Source organism: Aethalodelphis obliquidens, unplaced genomic scaffold, assembly GCF_003676395.1.
Source record: "Aethalodelphis obliquidens isolate GAN/ISIS:26980383/991018 unplaced genomic scaffold, ASM367639v1 scaffold7, whole genome shotgun sequence".
In the NCBI taxonomy this organism is placed as follows: Eukaryota; Metazoa; Chordata; class Mammalia; order Artiodactyla; family Delphinidae; genus Aethalodelphis; species Aethalodelphis obliquidens.
Genome location: NW_020837951.1, coordinates 4326357 through 4341015, shown reverse-complemented (window position 1 = coordinate 4341015; position 14659 = coordinate 4326357). Strand labels below are relative to the sequence as shown.

The 14659-nt window shown below is 56.3% G+C and overlaps 1 protein-coding gene across 2 annotated transcripts in view; it reads left to right on the top strand.

Moving 5' to 3' along the window:
• The first annotated feature begins 1414 nt into the window (after window positions 1-1414).
• Window positions 1415-14659, top strand: part of NTNG2 (netrin G2) — a 74441-nt gene continuing 61196 nt past the window's right edge. Inside the window, exons 1-2 of one of the 2 annotated variants that reach the window (XM_027104463.1) lie at window positions 1415-1900; window positions 5898-6588. In XM_027104463.1, the coding sequence (XP_026960264.1) occupies window positions 6376-6588 (213 nt within the window). In that variant the 5' untranslated portion in view covers window positions 1415-1900; window positions 5898-6375. Of the gene's footprint in view, window positions 1901-5526; window positions 6589-14659 lie in introns of both variants that reach the window. The other variant, XM_027104462.1, reaches the window with a different exon arrangement.

The window sequence follows — 14659 nt, the reverse complement described above, 5'->3', positions numbered from 1 at the left end:
TCATCTATAACTTGGGACTTTACTGACAGGAGTTAAGTCACAGGTCTGCTGGGAAGAATCAGTGGATAATACACATAAGGTGGTTTGCATGGATCCTGGCATAAAGCAGGTATTCAATAAAAGTTAAATTATTATTATTATTAAAGCAGATGACAGTCTTTAATTCCATGTCCTCTGCCTGCTCTGTGACAACAGTCTAAACGTTATTCAGCAATACAGCCCCCTCTGCAAGCTTAGGGGGGGCCAAAAGCAGGGGAGGGTTAAGGTGGAGGTAAGAGGTGGCAGAGGGTGTGGCACTCAGGGCCACATCCTTTGCTCTTCTTCCTGACACCCTCTGTGACCTTGGACCTTGGACCAGTCTCTCTCTCTCTCTCTCTCTCTCTCTCTCTCTCTCTCTCCCGCCCTGTCCTCAGGCTCTTTGTTCTTGATGCGCCAAATGACCGTGCTGGCTGCCTGAGCGCTGCAGTGAGAACCCACCCCCAGGAAGCCAGGAGCACCTGAAAACCACAGGTCTCCCCTGGAAGATGGAGGAAGCTCTCCTCACAGGCCTGGGAGGCAGCCTGGAAGGAAACCTCCAGGGGGTTGAAGAGCCCAGGGCTGCCCAGTGTGCCCAGCTCCCTGGCCTCTGCCCTGGGCTCTGCAGGAGTCCTCGCACGGGCTCCTCCCAGGCTTACCAGGGAGTGAGGCCTCTCCTGCCCCCCTACTCCGCACTCCCTCCGGAGCTGGCTTGGCTTCGTCAAAAGCAGGGCCCATCAGGGTGGAGGCGGCGATGTGTCAGCTGGTATTCAGGCTCTGGTTGTGCGCTCAGATCGCTCCCTCCCCATCTCCCCCAATCCACCCACCCACCCTTTTACCCACTGCTTGGGGCCTTCTGGGTGGCAGCACTTCCCAGAGGGAGACCGAGCTGCAGCCTTGAGCCCTTGGCTGTTGGGGGGTGGGCGGACTGACTCACTTGGCCCCCTCCCCGGGGCCGATGGGGCAGCTCCCACACCCATGGGCGCTGGCAGCCTGTCAGGCCCCTGGGTTTCGGAAAAGGAAGCCGCAGCCCCGCGGCGCCTGACCCGAGCTGGCTGAGAATGCGCTCTGCGCGCCGGGACCCGCTGGCCCCCGGGCCGCGAGGAGATGTTTAGGCTGCGACCCCCCAGAGCAGGCTCGCTCCCGCGGCCGCCCGCTGGGGCCACCCTGGCCGCGGGCCCGCCGGGACGCCCCTGCTCGCAGAGCCCCTCCCCGGGCCGTGGCGCGTCCCCCGAGTCTCGCAGTATTTCCTTCCTGCACCTTTAAGAAGACCGTTGCTCCGTGGTGGGATGGTGTGTTAAAGCCACACAGAGGAAGTTACGCAGCCCGGATCAGACCGAGAGATAAAAGCCCCGATGGTGATCGTGAGTGATGGCAAGAGGATTTAGCCTCGGCATTAACTTGGAGCGGAGTGCAGGGGGGCAGTGAAACGCCCCGCCATCTGGCCCGCGCCGCGCCGGGGGGATGCCCCGGCGCCCCGACGAGCAGCCGCGAAGCCCACCCGGGCCGGGGGCTGCCCGGTGCCCGAGCGCGGGTCCCCTCCGAGCCGCCCAGGGGGCCCCAAAAGTTTGCACTTGTTAGCGGCGACCTCCCGCTCGGCCGGGGCGGGCGATGCGGGCGGCTGGGGCGGGCCCCTCCCCCGGCCCGCGTCTCCGGGACGGCTGCGGGCGGCCCCCCCGGCGGCCGGAGGGCTCCCCAGCCCCGATCTGACGGCCGCGGCGGCGGCGGCCACAGCGGCAGCGGGAGCAGCGCGGGGAAGCAGAACCGGCTCGCAGCCCTCGGCCCTCGCCCCACCCAGCGCCAGCCAGACGGGGGAGGCGGAGCGCCGAGGGTGGCGGTCCTCGGCCTCCCGGGTCTCCGCTCCGGGAAGCCGCTCCGAGCCGGGGTAAGGCTGGAGGGGAGAGCCCGGGAGGCGAGCGGGGGGGCGGGCGGGGGGGAGAGATGCTGCAGCTTTGCCAGGCTGGTTTCATTTTTAAAGGGCTTCGGTGACCATGCAGGCTTTCCCGCGGCCCAGGAGCCACTTAAAGCGGCCCAGCAAAGGCTCGGATGCAAAAGTTATTTGGTGGCGGCCGTTACTAGCGCAGGACTGGAGTCGCTTGGAGAGGGGTGTGTGAGTGTGCATTTGTAGCAGTATCTTAAAGGAGTAGCTTGTCTTCCTGGCTGGCTTTTTCCCACCAGGGTCTTTTTCCATCGTTTGTGAGAGTGAGTGGTGGGGATGGGTGTTACCAGAATGCCTGGATGTGTTTGTGAAAAGGAAATTAACCCTTCTCGCGCGCCATTCCCCTACCCCAATTTAATCGCCACCCCAATTCCTCCCATCCCCTTCTCCTCTCTGAAAACTGGGTATGTGTGAGTTGCACAGAGAAACTCTGTCTTCCAGCGGCGGCTAGAAACTTCTTTCCGTGCCCTGGAGGGGTGGGCTAATGGGGAGGGTTATGTGCCTGGACCGGCTTGGGGACAGCGTGGAGTCGAACCTCCAGCTGGGTGGCACGCAGATGGTGGGAGCAGAGGCCGCGGGAAGGCGGGAAGAGGACCGTGGACTCGCGGCGTCCGCGGGCTCCGGAGTAAGTTGTCCGCCTGGGCTGGGGGCGGCAGCGCTGGGGAAAAGGAGGCAACGAATTCCCCGGTGCTTTGCTGGGCGTCTTCTAAGTAAGGGAAGCGGTGCCAGGTGTGGGTGCACCCTCGGTGCCCGCCGGGCCTTTTTGAAAGGCGTGATTATTAATTGCTCCCGTGGCTTGCACTCAACTTCGGGAAGACAAAAAGCAACTGCGGGATTGCCAGGCACGTCCCCGTGCGATGTCCGCCGTTTGCAGCCCACCCGAAGCACGGACTCCGAACCCTTGGCGTCCAAGGCTGGGAGCTGACCCCCATCTCCACACACCCCCTCCCCCCGGCCCCAGCCGAGGCCTCCTCCTCGCGCCCCACCCCCCGCGCTCAACTCTTCGGGGCTGTCTGGGCGCTGAGAGGGCGTGGGGGGCGCCCGGGAGCCCAAGAAGGCTCCCATTCCGGGGCTGGGGGCACTGGGGCCGCCGGAAATGGGATGCTCACTCGTGCGGCCGCGTTGAGCGGGGCACCTACTGGACCGGCGCGGGCTGAGGGAGGTTTAGGGTTGGGAGGATGGGGTGGGACTGGAAGGTGATCGCGACCGGGAGCGGGCTCCCCTTTCCTTCCTGGCTCCCAGCACCCTCCCCTGAAGGCAGATATCACCCCCCTCGACTGTCCCCGCTGGGAAAGGAGAAGAAACTTGGGGGTGGGCTGGGTCCTGGGAGAAGTCCCCAGCGCCCCCTCTCCAGGGACCACCCCCCCAGGGGCTCCGCGTCCACCAAGGCAAGTTTCCCACGAGGCGAGGGCGCAGCCGGCAACTCCGGGAGGAGCCTGCTTCCAGCCCAGCCAGCTCGAGAGGCGCTAATTCAATAAGACAGAAAAATCTGAGTTCAGAAATCCTGGTAAAATCTAATTTTCGGGTTTTAATAACCTGGCTTTCAGCCCCCTCGGCTCCTGAGGACTCTTAAAAGAAAAGAAAGCGCATTGATTCGATTTGTTTCTGGGAGCTGCAGTTTCTTAATAATATCAGGTGAAGATTTATTTTCCAAGGAGTAAACTATCCGCCGGGATACAACCTCTTACTCTGAAATTTCCCACACTGGCTTCTCACTCCGTGCTTTCCTCCTCGCTGTTCCGGAGACGCTTGCATCTCTCCCCCTCCCTTTTTTTCTGTTTGGCAAAAACTGACTGTAACATTCTCATGCTGAGCTCGCAATTCCCTTACGATGCCAGCAACGCCCAACTGATTGACTAGTTGTAAACATATTTATTACCCACCCCCCCCTCCCCGCAGATTTTGATGTTGTTGGCTCCCCCACCCCATCTTCCAGGGAATGCATGGCATTTAAGCCTGCGGAACTGCAAAGCAATGAATAGGCTTGCGAGGCGCGCTGCCCCTTCGATCTCGCGGGCCTCCTGGCCTCCGGGCCTCACTGCCTCCCCACGCCCGCCTGCGTCCAGTGCGATCCAGGCCGGAGGCAGCACTCTGGTCCTGCAGACGAAGGAAGCCCGCGTCCGGGCGCACCCTGCGAGCCGCAGTCGGGCGCCCTACCTGGGAGCGAACAGTCAGGAGCCCGCGGCTGGAAGAATGAGTGAGGAATGTGCTGTTTTCTGGGCAGCGCGAAGCTCAGACAGAGGCATCCAAAACCTTTGCCGGCCGCGCTATCTTATTTTTACTACATTTTCTCAGGTTGTAAAAATAGTCTCCAGGCGGGTTCTTTCTGAGAGTTTTCTAGCAAGAAGCACATTCAAGGCCGGACAGGCTCTGTAACACTGTTTCTCTTTAAACAGCCAGAGGTAAGATGTGAAAATGTGTCCCCCTCGGCTCATTCATCTGCATCAAGAGCCCTTCAGCCAGAGAGAGGGGCAGGGGCTGCCTTAATGCAGATTTATGATGCCCCCAGCCTGGAGCTTTGGGGCAGAGGCTGGGGGCTTCTCCTGGGGAGGTGCGGAGCGGCCAGCCCCCATTTGGACAATGTCCCCCCCACTCCGGTTTGTCATTTTTGGCAGGAGTGCGTTTGTGTCTGGGTGGAGAATGGAGGTTCATGGAAACGTCGTGGACCTTCTAGGTACAATGGCTGAAGAGTCAGCGGTTTGGGAATTTAGATGCAATAATCGTAGACATAATAACCAGAATGAATAACACATGCGCTTCTGCTGCGACTCATTGCAGTAACCTTTGCCCTATTGGCTAGTATTTTTGGCCAGATCCCACACTGGGGACCAAATTCTCCTGGTGATATATCAAGTGTCCTGGAACACCCCGCACTATTGGAGTCGTGCTTTTCGCAATGTAACATTCATCTTAGTTATGTCTATTTAGGGCTTTTAAATAATTACCGGTAGCTTAAAATAGTAAAGCAATAATCATAATGGTGACCTGTTTATAAACATACCCTCTAAGGGATGATTGCAAAATTTTGGCCTTGATCGGAAAAAGCGAATATGACAAATCATTGTCACTTCCGTCCAAGTCTTCAACATCCCTAGTTTCTTACAGTTAAAAATTAAATTCACCATTTCAGAATTTTGGAGATGTATTTACTGGCACCCAGTTCGTAATTGTCGGCCCGCGCGTGGACCGTTCTTAACCTGAACCTGTCCTCACAGCCTCGTCGGCACCTGTAATTAATTACAGCCTCATCTACGGTTTTGACATTTTGACTTGTCAGGCATGATAAAGCCACCATTCATCTCGGCTCCTGGGGCTGCTTTAGAAAGTCACTGACCCCAAACAGGGGCGCTTCTGCTGACCCCAACACCCCCATAAATATGGAGAAAGCGCATCACCTTTTTAGTAACGTGCCCCATCTTCAAATGTGCATCTCCTATATTAATAAAAATAACCCAGTTTCCTCGGGACACCTTGCTAATAATGCAGCCTCATCTTTTGCACATTTTGCCAGAGAGCTTTTGTTCTTATACATCTTTACTCTCCCCCCCCTTTCTCTATTTAACTTGTTGCAGGTGTTGTTGCTAACGAGCTCTCTCTCCTCCGTTCTTACAATGAAAGACAAGCCAGACCCCGGGTACCTGGATGGATTGGGAGCTGAAGTCTCAGAAACTTCCTAATAAGTTGCCCATGGCTACCAGCCAAGGTCAGCTGGTTCCCATTAGCGCCTGTCCCCACCAAAGACGAGCCAAATAAGTTGCTCCCCAGTTAACACCTCAGTCGCTTTTTTTATGCTCCAGTCCAGCTGCACAATTGTTGTCACTTTAAGCCCATATGAAAAGAAATCTCTTTTATGGGTCCAAAATGCCAAGTCCAATCCCATAGAGGGAACGTGTTTGCAGCAAACAGGTACACCTCCTGATTTTACTTTATCTTTACAACGCAGGCCGGAGGGTTGTTTTGCAGTTGTGTTGAGCGCACATCACACACTCAGGGCCCTTTAAAGACCCGGGTTGATTGGAAGGACCAAAATTAAAAGCAATCTGATCCGGCCTCACGCCAGATCCCTGCGGATTTTCTCCCTATCCCATTTCCATCCACCGTCACAATTTGAGAGTCTGCCTGATCTGATCAGATTCCCCTCTGGGGGAGGTGTGATGCCAAGGTTAGGAGGACGCCAAGTTGTGGGCAACTTCTCGATCTGCCCATCAGCAGTCTGAGAAACGCTGGCTCTGAGTTTTCCACATCGGCCTCTTGGAAAAAACAAGTTCCTCGCTGTTTGCAACCTGGCAGAGTCCCTGGGACATCCGGCCTCCGTCGCCTGGTAGATGTGGCTTTTCCATGCTGGGGCGGCGAGGCCCTCCTGACCCAGTCGCCACCTCTCCGGTCCCTCTCTGGGCCTCGCCCCTGGGGACTGCGCCGCCATGCTGCACCTGCTGGCTCTTTTCCTGCACTGCCTCCCGCTGGCCTCTGGGGACTACGACATCTGCAAATCCTGGGTGACCACGGATGAAGGCCCCACCTGGGAGTTCTATGCCTGCCAGCCCAAGGTGATGCGCCTGAAGGACTATGTCAAGGTGAAGGTGGAGCCCTCCGGCATAACGTGTGGAGACCCCCCTGAGAGATTCTGCTCCCACGTAAGTCAGCCCCACCCTGCCGTTCTGTTCGCTCAGGCCAAGTGGGTGGGGGTCTGGGCCGGACCCTGGGGGTGGGTGAGCAGAGTGGGAGGACCAAGATGCAAGGTTGGCTCTCCTGCATGTAGGTTTGGGATCAGGTCTCTGTCCCACCTTGGAAACGTGCCACAGCAAAGGCGGCCCTGAGGATGCTGGGGTCACGTGACATGGTTCTTCGGGGTGGGGAGATTCTTGGCCAGGTGATCGCTAGATCCTCTCCTCTTGGGAAAACCACAGTACTAGTCAGTTCCCCAGCCTTGCAGATAAGCCCCGCCTCTCTCGTAGGAAGTCAGCATCTGGGCGAGCGAGCAGAGTACTATTTGCAGCGTTGCACTCTGACCTCCCTCGGTTCGTCCCTCTGTGGTACCACCTCCTCTTCCACCCAATCCAATCCAGCAAACAGGTTTGCCGAGCGAGGGAATGCCAAGCACCGGGCCGGCGCTTCGCAGGGGGGGGTTTGATGGCAGTGCAGAGGGGATTCGTAAGGGAGGACGGAGGGGTCAGAGCAGGGTGGGCGGTGTGGCTGGTACCATTTCTGATTCCACCCCTATGTGCAGTGACCACAGTCGCTGGTTAAGTCAGGGGGGAGGCAGGCTTTCAGGCGTTGTCACCTGAGTCCCTAGTTAGAGAAAGTTGGAGTCTTAGAGCCACGGAGTACATCAGTACTCAAGTAACATTAACAACAACAACAACAACAATAATAATAGCGGGGACCATTTGTGCAAGCCCCTGAGTGTGGAGGCTAAGAGCTCAATACGAGTCATTCCATGGAGTCCTCCACTCGGCTGAGCTGGGTTGATCCTGTGTTGTACAAAGTAGGAGTTTCAGGGGGTGAGCTCTGGACCAGTGGCATCTCTGGGCCACCACTCCATCACCTGTGAAGTGTGTACACTAACAGCACACACTCAAGTCGCTGTAAGGAGTAAGTGAGCTAATGCACCCTAAAATGCGAAGACTAGGGTCTGGCCCAGAGCAAGTGCCCCTAGGTGTTAGCTATTGTCATTCCCATTGTACAGATGGAGAAACTGAGGTCCAAAGTCACAGCCCAGGAAGTGATGAAACTATGATTTGAGTGTCTGGCTCCAGAGTCACTGAGCTAATCTGCCTCCCGAGAGACACCTTCCCACTGGGCAGGGCCCCGGGTCGGGCGGGAGGCTGGACAGGGCAGCCAGGCTGCAGGAGCCACAGGAAGGGCTCAGTGTCACCCTCGGGTGGCTGCTGCCTTCACGTGTCCTGCGGGGAGCCACCAGGTCTCTGGGTTTATGGCTGGACTGAGCCGGTGTCCCCACTCGGCTCCTGAGGAGGCCTCAGTCCCGTGGGGCGCTTGGGTCCTATCCTAGAGCAGTCAGCCTGGGAAGGTAGGTTCCCACTTGGATGGTCAGCAGTCAGGAGGCTGTCACTGTGGGTGGTGGCTGGGCTGGGGGGAGCTAGCTGGGGAGAGAGAGAGGCAGGGAGGAGAAAGCAGCAAAGGGCCAGGAGCCAGGGACTGGAGAGTCCCACTGCACTGAGGACCCCAGGGCTTGCTGGCTCAGGGACAGTCAAGGGGGCTGGCCCCTGAAGGTCAGGGCCAAGGCCAGCACCGGGGGAGCCCAGCTCTGAGTCCACATCTGAAGCTGGCTGCCCACCCCAGCTCATGTAAGGACTTCTCCACACACTCCCTGAGCAGAGTCAACCGCTGCCTCTTGTATTCAGAGTCTTGACTGTATTTCTTCTTTTGAATATTAATCGTCTTAATGTGCGGAGGGCGGGGCCGTGGGGCGGGGTGCCTAAATCATAAATCACTGGACCAGCTTCTGGTCAAGGCTTGAGGGGTGGAGATGACCGTCAAATGCAAGTCTGAGGCCCTCTCCTGGCCAAAGCTGGCTCAGGATGCCCTTGGCCCCGGGCCTCCGCCCTGCCCCCACTCTCACACACAGAGAACCCAGCGCAGCTGCCGGGGTGGAGTGGTCACCCCGCCACAGTCCTGATGCCACCCAGCATAGGTCCTTGGGCTGTGCAAGGAGCATTCATGCCCCTCCTGTCCTCCCCTGGGAAGACCGGTGAGGAGGGGGCAGGGGAGGAACAGCATCTCCCTCGGTGTCCTGACACCTGTCTGATGGACTTAAATATTTCATGATGGGCTGCCATCCGGCTCTGCCCTTGATTACAAACGTGCAACCAATGAGGATGGGGAGGCTGCCTAGGCTGGCTTCTGCAGGGAGGAGGGGGTCACGTCCAGATGGATTCAAACCCCCACCCCACCCCACTGTTTACTGCAGCTTCCCTAAGCAGGTTCTGTGCATGTCTCATTAAATCACCTCTAGGGTGCTCTGAGGTGGGGACTCTTCTAATCCCATTGTAGGGATTAGAAAGCGTTGGCTAAATCCCGCCAAGGTCACTCGGTCTGGAGGGCGGGCTGGGACCTTGTACGTGGCCAGGACCCATGCTTATGCACCCGACGGCCCAGCCTTCCCTCTCTGAGCTTTGGTGAAGCAGAGATGATGGTGTAGGCAAGTCACAGTGCCAGTGGAAAGATGCAGCCTGGCCATGGGTGTCCTGGCACGTAGTAGGTACTCAATGTGTGGTAGCTGTTATTTGCTTACCATTGTGGCTATTATGTCCTTGGTTGTGTCCGAGCCTTTGTCTCTTTCCCTCTCTCCAGCCTTGGGGACACCACGCCCTGTATTCCTGGTCTCAGGGCAGCAGGTGGTGGATGTGTGCTCAGGAAGCGTTCGCTCCTCTAGCCATGGCCGGTGGCGCCACCAGGGGGCGCCCTAGTGGTACCCAGGTGGCCCTCTGCCCCCTTAGCCTTACAGTAGCCCAGTGGGTCCCTGTTTCCTGGCACCCCTCCTGCGGCGAGTGCTGGGCCTGTCCTAACATCCACCCAAACGGAGCATGAGCCCTGGGGCACCCTGAGGTTGCAAGAGGGGCCACGGAACGACTGCCCCTTTCAGACTGCAGTGTGCAGACCCTCTCTCCCCCCCGGACTTGTGTACTTCCGCAAGGCCACCTGAGAACTGAATTGTAAATTCCAGCCTGGGGAGGAAGGCGAGCGGGGAGGAAGACCAAGATAAATGAACAAAAAACCTATTGGCTCCAAATGCACAATGAGAATTAATAGGGCTGAGCTCTCAACCAGGGATTCTTGGGCAAGGGCGAAATTTCAATGAGGGCTGCGGGAGAAGGCGGGCGGCCTCCCACCCCTGACTCCCAGGGCCTGGTTGGAGAGGGCCAAGCCTTCTGAGGCTGCAGGACCAGGGAGAAGGAGGGAAAGGCAGCGCCCGCAAGGGCTTCTCAGCCCCTAGCAGGACCCCTTTGGGATGGAGAGGGCACTGTTGGGTTAGGGGAGCAGCCCTGCAGAGCTTCGAAAGAGCGGTCGCCGGCCAGCTGCCTGCGCTGCCGTGAAAGGAAGGGGGAAACCCTGTCCTCACGCCTTGAGGCTCAGCAGAGAGATGGTGAGAAAAGAGGGTGGGGGGCATAGACCAGGCAGGTGGTGTTGAAAATGATCCTACAGTTAGCTACACACTGCTGCCCAAAGTGTAGTCCCTGGACTCACCTTGTTAGAGATGCAGACCCCCGGGCCCCGCCCCAGACCCGCTGAGCCAGAGCTGCATTTTAACGAGAAGTCCAGGTAATTCGGATGCACGCGGGCAATGCTCTGAGGAACGCTGCTCTACATGATCTGTCAGTCATGGGTGATACTTACTATTGATGACGGACAGACAGGAGGCCTGTGGTTGCCACAGGACCTTTGCAGGGTAAGGGGGTGTCGCCACTGCGGAAGGAGGAAAGCAGAGAGCAGGAGGGGTGGAGGTCCCAGGGGTGAGGGGTGAAGCTGGGAGCTCAGATTCCTGAATGTGGGAGACCTGGCGGAAGGTTCCAGAAAGGTGGTGTGCTAACCCGACAAGAGCCACAGGCCTGGAATCTGAAGACCGGAGCTTGCATCCCAGCTTTGCTGCTTGTGGGCTGGGTGATCTGGGGCAAGTCTTTCAATTTTCTGAGCCTCAGTTTCCCCACGTAATGGGACATGGCTGCCTTGCCCCCCCACCCCGACTTCCTGGGAGAAGGAAATGCCTTTCAGAATATCTGAAAGCGCTTGGAGAGCGCAAGTTCTCTTCTAGGGTGAGGCTTTGATAGTGTCGTTGATCCAGTCTTGAGCATCTTGCTTTTTCCACAGTGAAATAGCTGAACATTAAATGTTTCATCTAAGGAGACTTGAGCACACAGAGGTGCCTGGGTCTTGGTGCACAGGAAAACCCAGAGATGGTCACGAAGGCGCATCTTAGAGCCCACGTCTTCCTCAGAACCTGCTTTGCCTTCTCTGCGCCTCCGTATACCCAGACGCAGAGCAAATGGCCCCATCCCTACCCCATGGGGTCTGCTGGGCTGATGACTGCAGACGGCAGGTGGGTCCCGGGGGCCTCAAGCCCCTCCCCACCATGACACTGAACACCACGTGCAGAATCAAGGTCACAGATGCCACGCCTCCTGCCAGACCTTGATGTTCACGAAACGTTTCCATCCAGCAGCACTGAGCTCACCAGCCCACTGGCTCGGGTCTCCTTTCCCCTCTGTGTTCTGCCCCCAAACCCACAGAGGACAGCCTGGGGAACACCCTTCCCCACCCCTCCCTCCTGTCCCCGTCACAGCCCTCCCGTCCCGTTTCCGGGGCTGACCTCATGCCAGGTACAGCTGTGATGGGACAGTGCAACAACTCCTGCAAATCCAAATAAACAACAAGAGAAACACAGCAGGTGTTAAGGGTGGTGCACAACTAACTAGGAGTGGGTGAGACTGAGACCTAAGGTAAGGAGCTTGAGAAGGATGAGGGCGTGACCCGCTCCCCCCCCCCCCCCCCCCCCCCCCCGCACCATATGCTCTAGCTCACTGCAGGGTTTCCTGCCTCCTTGCCTTGGCCCGTGCTGCCTCCTCCGCCTTCTTTGCTTCCTTCATTTCCGAGGCTTTCGTGTTTAGATTACCTCAGTTTTTGAGGTTCAGGTTGGACCCCCCCCCCCCCCAGGAGGCCGTCCTTGACTCCCTAGCCCAGGTGGATTAGAAGGCCCCATCTGGTCACAACTGTGCCATTGGGCTTACAGAAGTGGCCTACTGGTTAAGAGTTCAGGCTCTAGAGGCAGAGAGGTAGAGGTTGGAATCCTCTGCTGTGTGACCTTTGGCGTGAAGCTTAACCTCTCTGAGTCTCATTTCCTTAAATGGGACTATTGATGGAAATATGCATTTGGAACTGTCATGAGCACAGTGCCTGGAGTCAATGGTCAATCCATGCTCATTATTCTACTCCTGATGTTTGCCTCCCCCTTGGACTGTGAGCTCCCCAGAGGCAGGGCTGCCTTGTTTATCTTTGCATCCCTCCCTCTTGGCTCAGTTAATGCTCAGAAGGCATTTACTGAACCAATGGATGGGTGGGTGGAGGGACAGTGTGATCCAGGAAGGCTTCTCGGAGGAGGAGAGATTGGGGTTGACTCTTACAGGAATAACTAGGGTTTCAATCAGGACAGAGGAGGCACCAAAGGCCTCTACTTATCTCCATTTGAGTCCCTGTTCTGTAGGATTTTCAATCAGTTGACACCAGGAGGTCTGCACAGTTCTGTCCTTAAGCAGGAAGTGGTGTTGGAACCTGAGCTTCCCCCAGCCCTTAGTTAAAGCCACTCAGTCTCTTGAAGTGCCTGAGGCAGGGCCCAGCCTGGGACAAGAATAGTTCCATGCATGACATCTTGTTGCTTGGTAAAGTCTCCTTCCTGGGGAGCAGACGAGTGACAGGATGGGAGCAGCGCTGCCTCCGAGGGCCGGGCCCACACGACTGAGATCCTGGCCTCTTACTCTTCTTAAGGGAATGAGTTTGGGTCCAGACACTCCATGGAGGGTAGGGGGCAGGGCCTCTGGAGTGCCAGGGGGAAGGGAAATGGCCTGGAGGACACATCTTTCCAAAGAGTGTCAGAGACTTAGAGGTTCTAGAACTTTTCCCCAGGCTCATCCGCCTCTTCCCTCTCTACATTCCCTGGCCCTGATTTTTCATATATTTTCATTTTTCTCCCTTAATGCATGTATAACACAAGCTGCCTTGTTAAGTCCCACGTGTGACAAGGCAGGGGGTGGATGGATGGATGGACAGGCAGGCCACTCCAGCTGTGGGTGAGAACTTGAGGTTTGGGATGGGGCAAACGGGGGCCCATGCTCATCCCACCCCTTCTGGGTTGTGGGACTTTGGATAAGTCCCTTGTGCTCTGAGCCTCGGTTTTCTCATCTGAAAATTGGGATGATGCTAAACACAATCTCAAAGGAAGGTCGTACGGATGAGATGAGACAAAGCGTGTAGCCCTCCGCTGGGTGCCTGGCACAAAATGAATGTTTCCCAAAAGGGATTTTTTTCCCCCATCCTAGAATTTAGCGTGAGAGACAAAAGGAGTAAAAGTAGAAAATAACAGAAGAGGAGCCTATTAGCCAAGTGTGTAAGGTGGGGTATAGTCAGCATATGCTGTGGGAGTTCAGAGGGGGAAGGCAGGGCACCGGGTTGGTCTGGGTTGGTCTATGACCTTGAAGGGTTGGAGGATTCAGAAGAGTGATGATGAAGCAGAAAGAATCGCAATTGCAGAGATGCAGGTAGGGCTCCGTGTGACATGAGGGGAGAGCGTGTGGGTGATGGGGAGGGGATGACCCACTCTACCTGTTTGTTTCATCACCCCACCCCCCACCCCGCTCCCTGTAAGCCTGTGGGCGGGACTGTTATTGTGCCATTGGATGGAGGAATAGACCAAGGCTCCCCAAGGCCCACTAATGGTGGAGCTGGGATGCAACCATCCTCTGCCTGGTTCCTAACTACTCTCTAGTGTCAGGGGGGTTAGGCCAAGGGTGTCGGGGGAGGAGGGGAGGGGCAGAGCAGTGGGCATGCAGAGACCTGAGGGAACCCACAGGGCATGGGATTCCTGAGCCACAGGGCTGAACAGAGCTTGGCAGGCTCAAAGAAGCAGGTTCCCTCACCCTCACTGCCCCAGGAACGGGGTCCAGGCTGCAAAGCTCTGTTCCTGTCCCACAGCCCAGGACCCAGGCTTTCCTGCCTCAGATCTGGCCAGGGCCCACTTGGCCCACGAGGATGCTCAGCTCCCACCTGGAGGGGACCGGAGTGATGGGGAAAGTGGGAAATGCAGATGATGCATGGGTCTGTTCAGCTTTGGTTCGCAGGTTCTGATTTGTTTTTCATCATAGCGTATTTGCTTAAATATATGCAAACGTGTTTCTAATTCCCCAAGCACACACCAACTGCTGGCGCTGGTGGGGGGTGGGTGGCGTGCCAGAGTAGCATGAGCGCAGGATGCGAGTGGGGCAGTGCTGGGCCCCGACAGAGTCTCCTCGCTGCTGGGACAGCTCCTTAGCCTCAGTTTCCCCAACTGTGCAACGATGGGGTTTGGCTAGATTAACCACGTCACCCAGCATCCCTGCGTGATTGTAAGATACATTCTCGGAGTTTGGTAAAAATCTATGCTGGGGTTCAGCCTTGGTCTCAAACAGACAAAGTCAGGGGCTCCAGTGCAGACAGAAGGGTTCCAAGTGCATATCCTGTGCTCAGCACAGCACTAGGCTTTTTTTCAAGTTTAAATCCCTTTATTATAGTAGTCTATTAAAGGAAAATCAAAACAAAGAAAAACAAAGCTGAGGGCTAAAAACATAACGGTACATCACATCGTTTCCCCTTGGTTTCTGCTTCTAAATTCTTTTGCAAATTTTTGAATTGAGGTATAATTGACATAGAAGATGGTATCCGTTTTAGGTGTACCGTACAACGTGATGATCTGAGGTAGGTACATGTTGTGAAAGGATTACCACTGTAAGTTTAGTTAATATCCATCACCACGCACCGTTAAAATGTTTTTTCTTGTGATGAAGGCATTTAAAACTATTTTTTAATTAAAAGAATTGAGGTGATCGTCACATAACATGAAATGAGCCATTCAATTTTTTAAAGTTGAGGTAAAACATATGACATAAAATTTGCCTTTTGAACCATGTTTAAGTCGTGCCATTTAGCACATGCATGATGTTG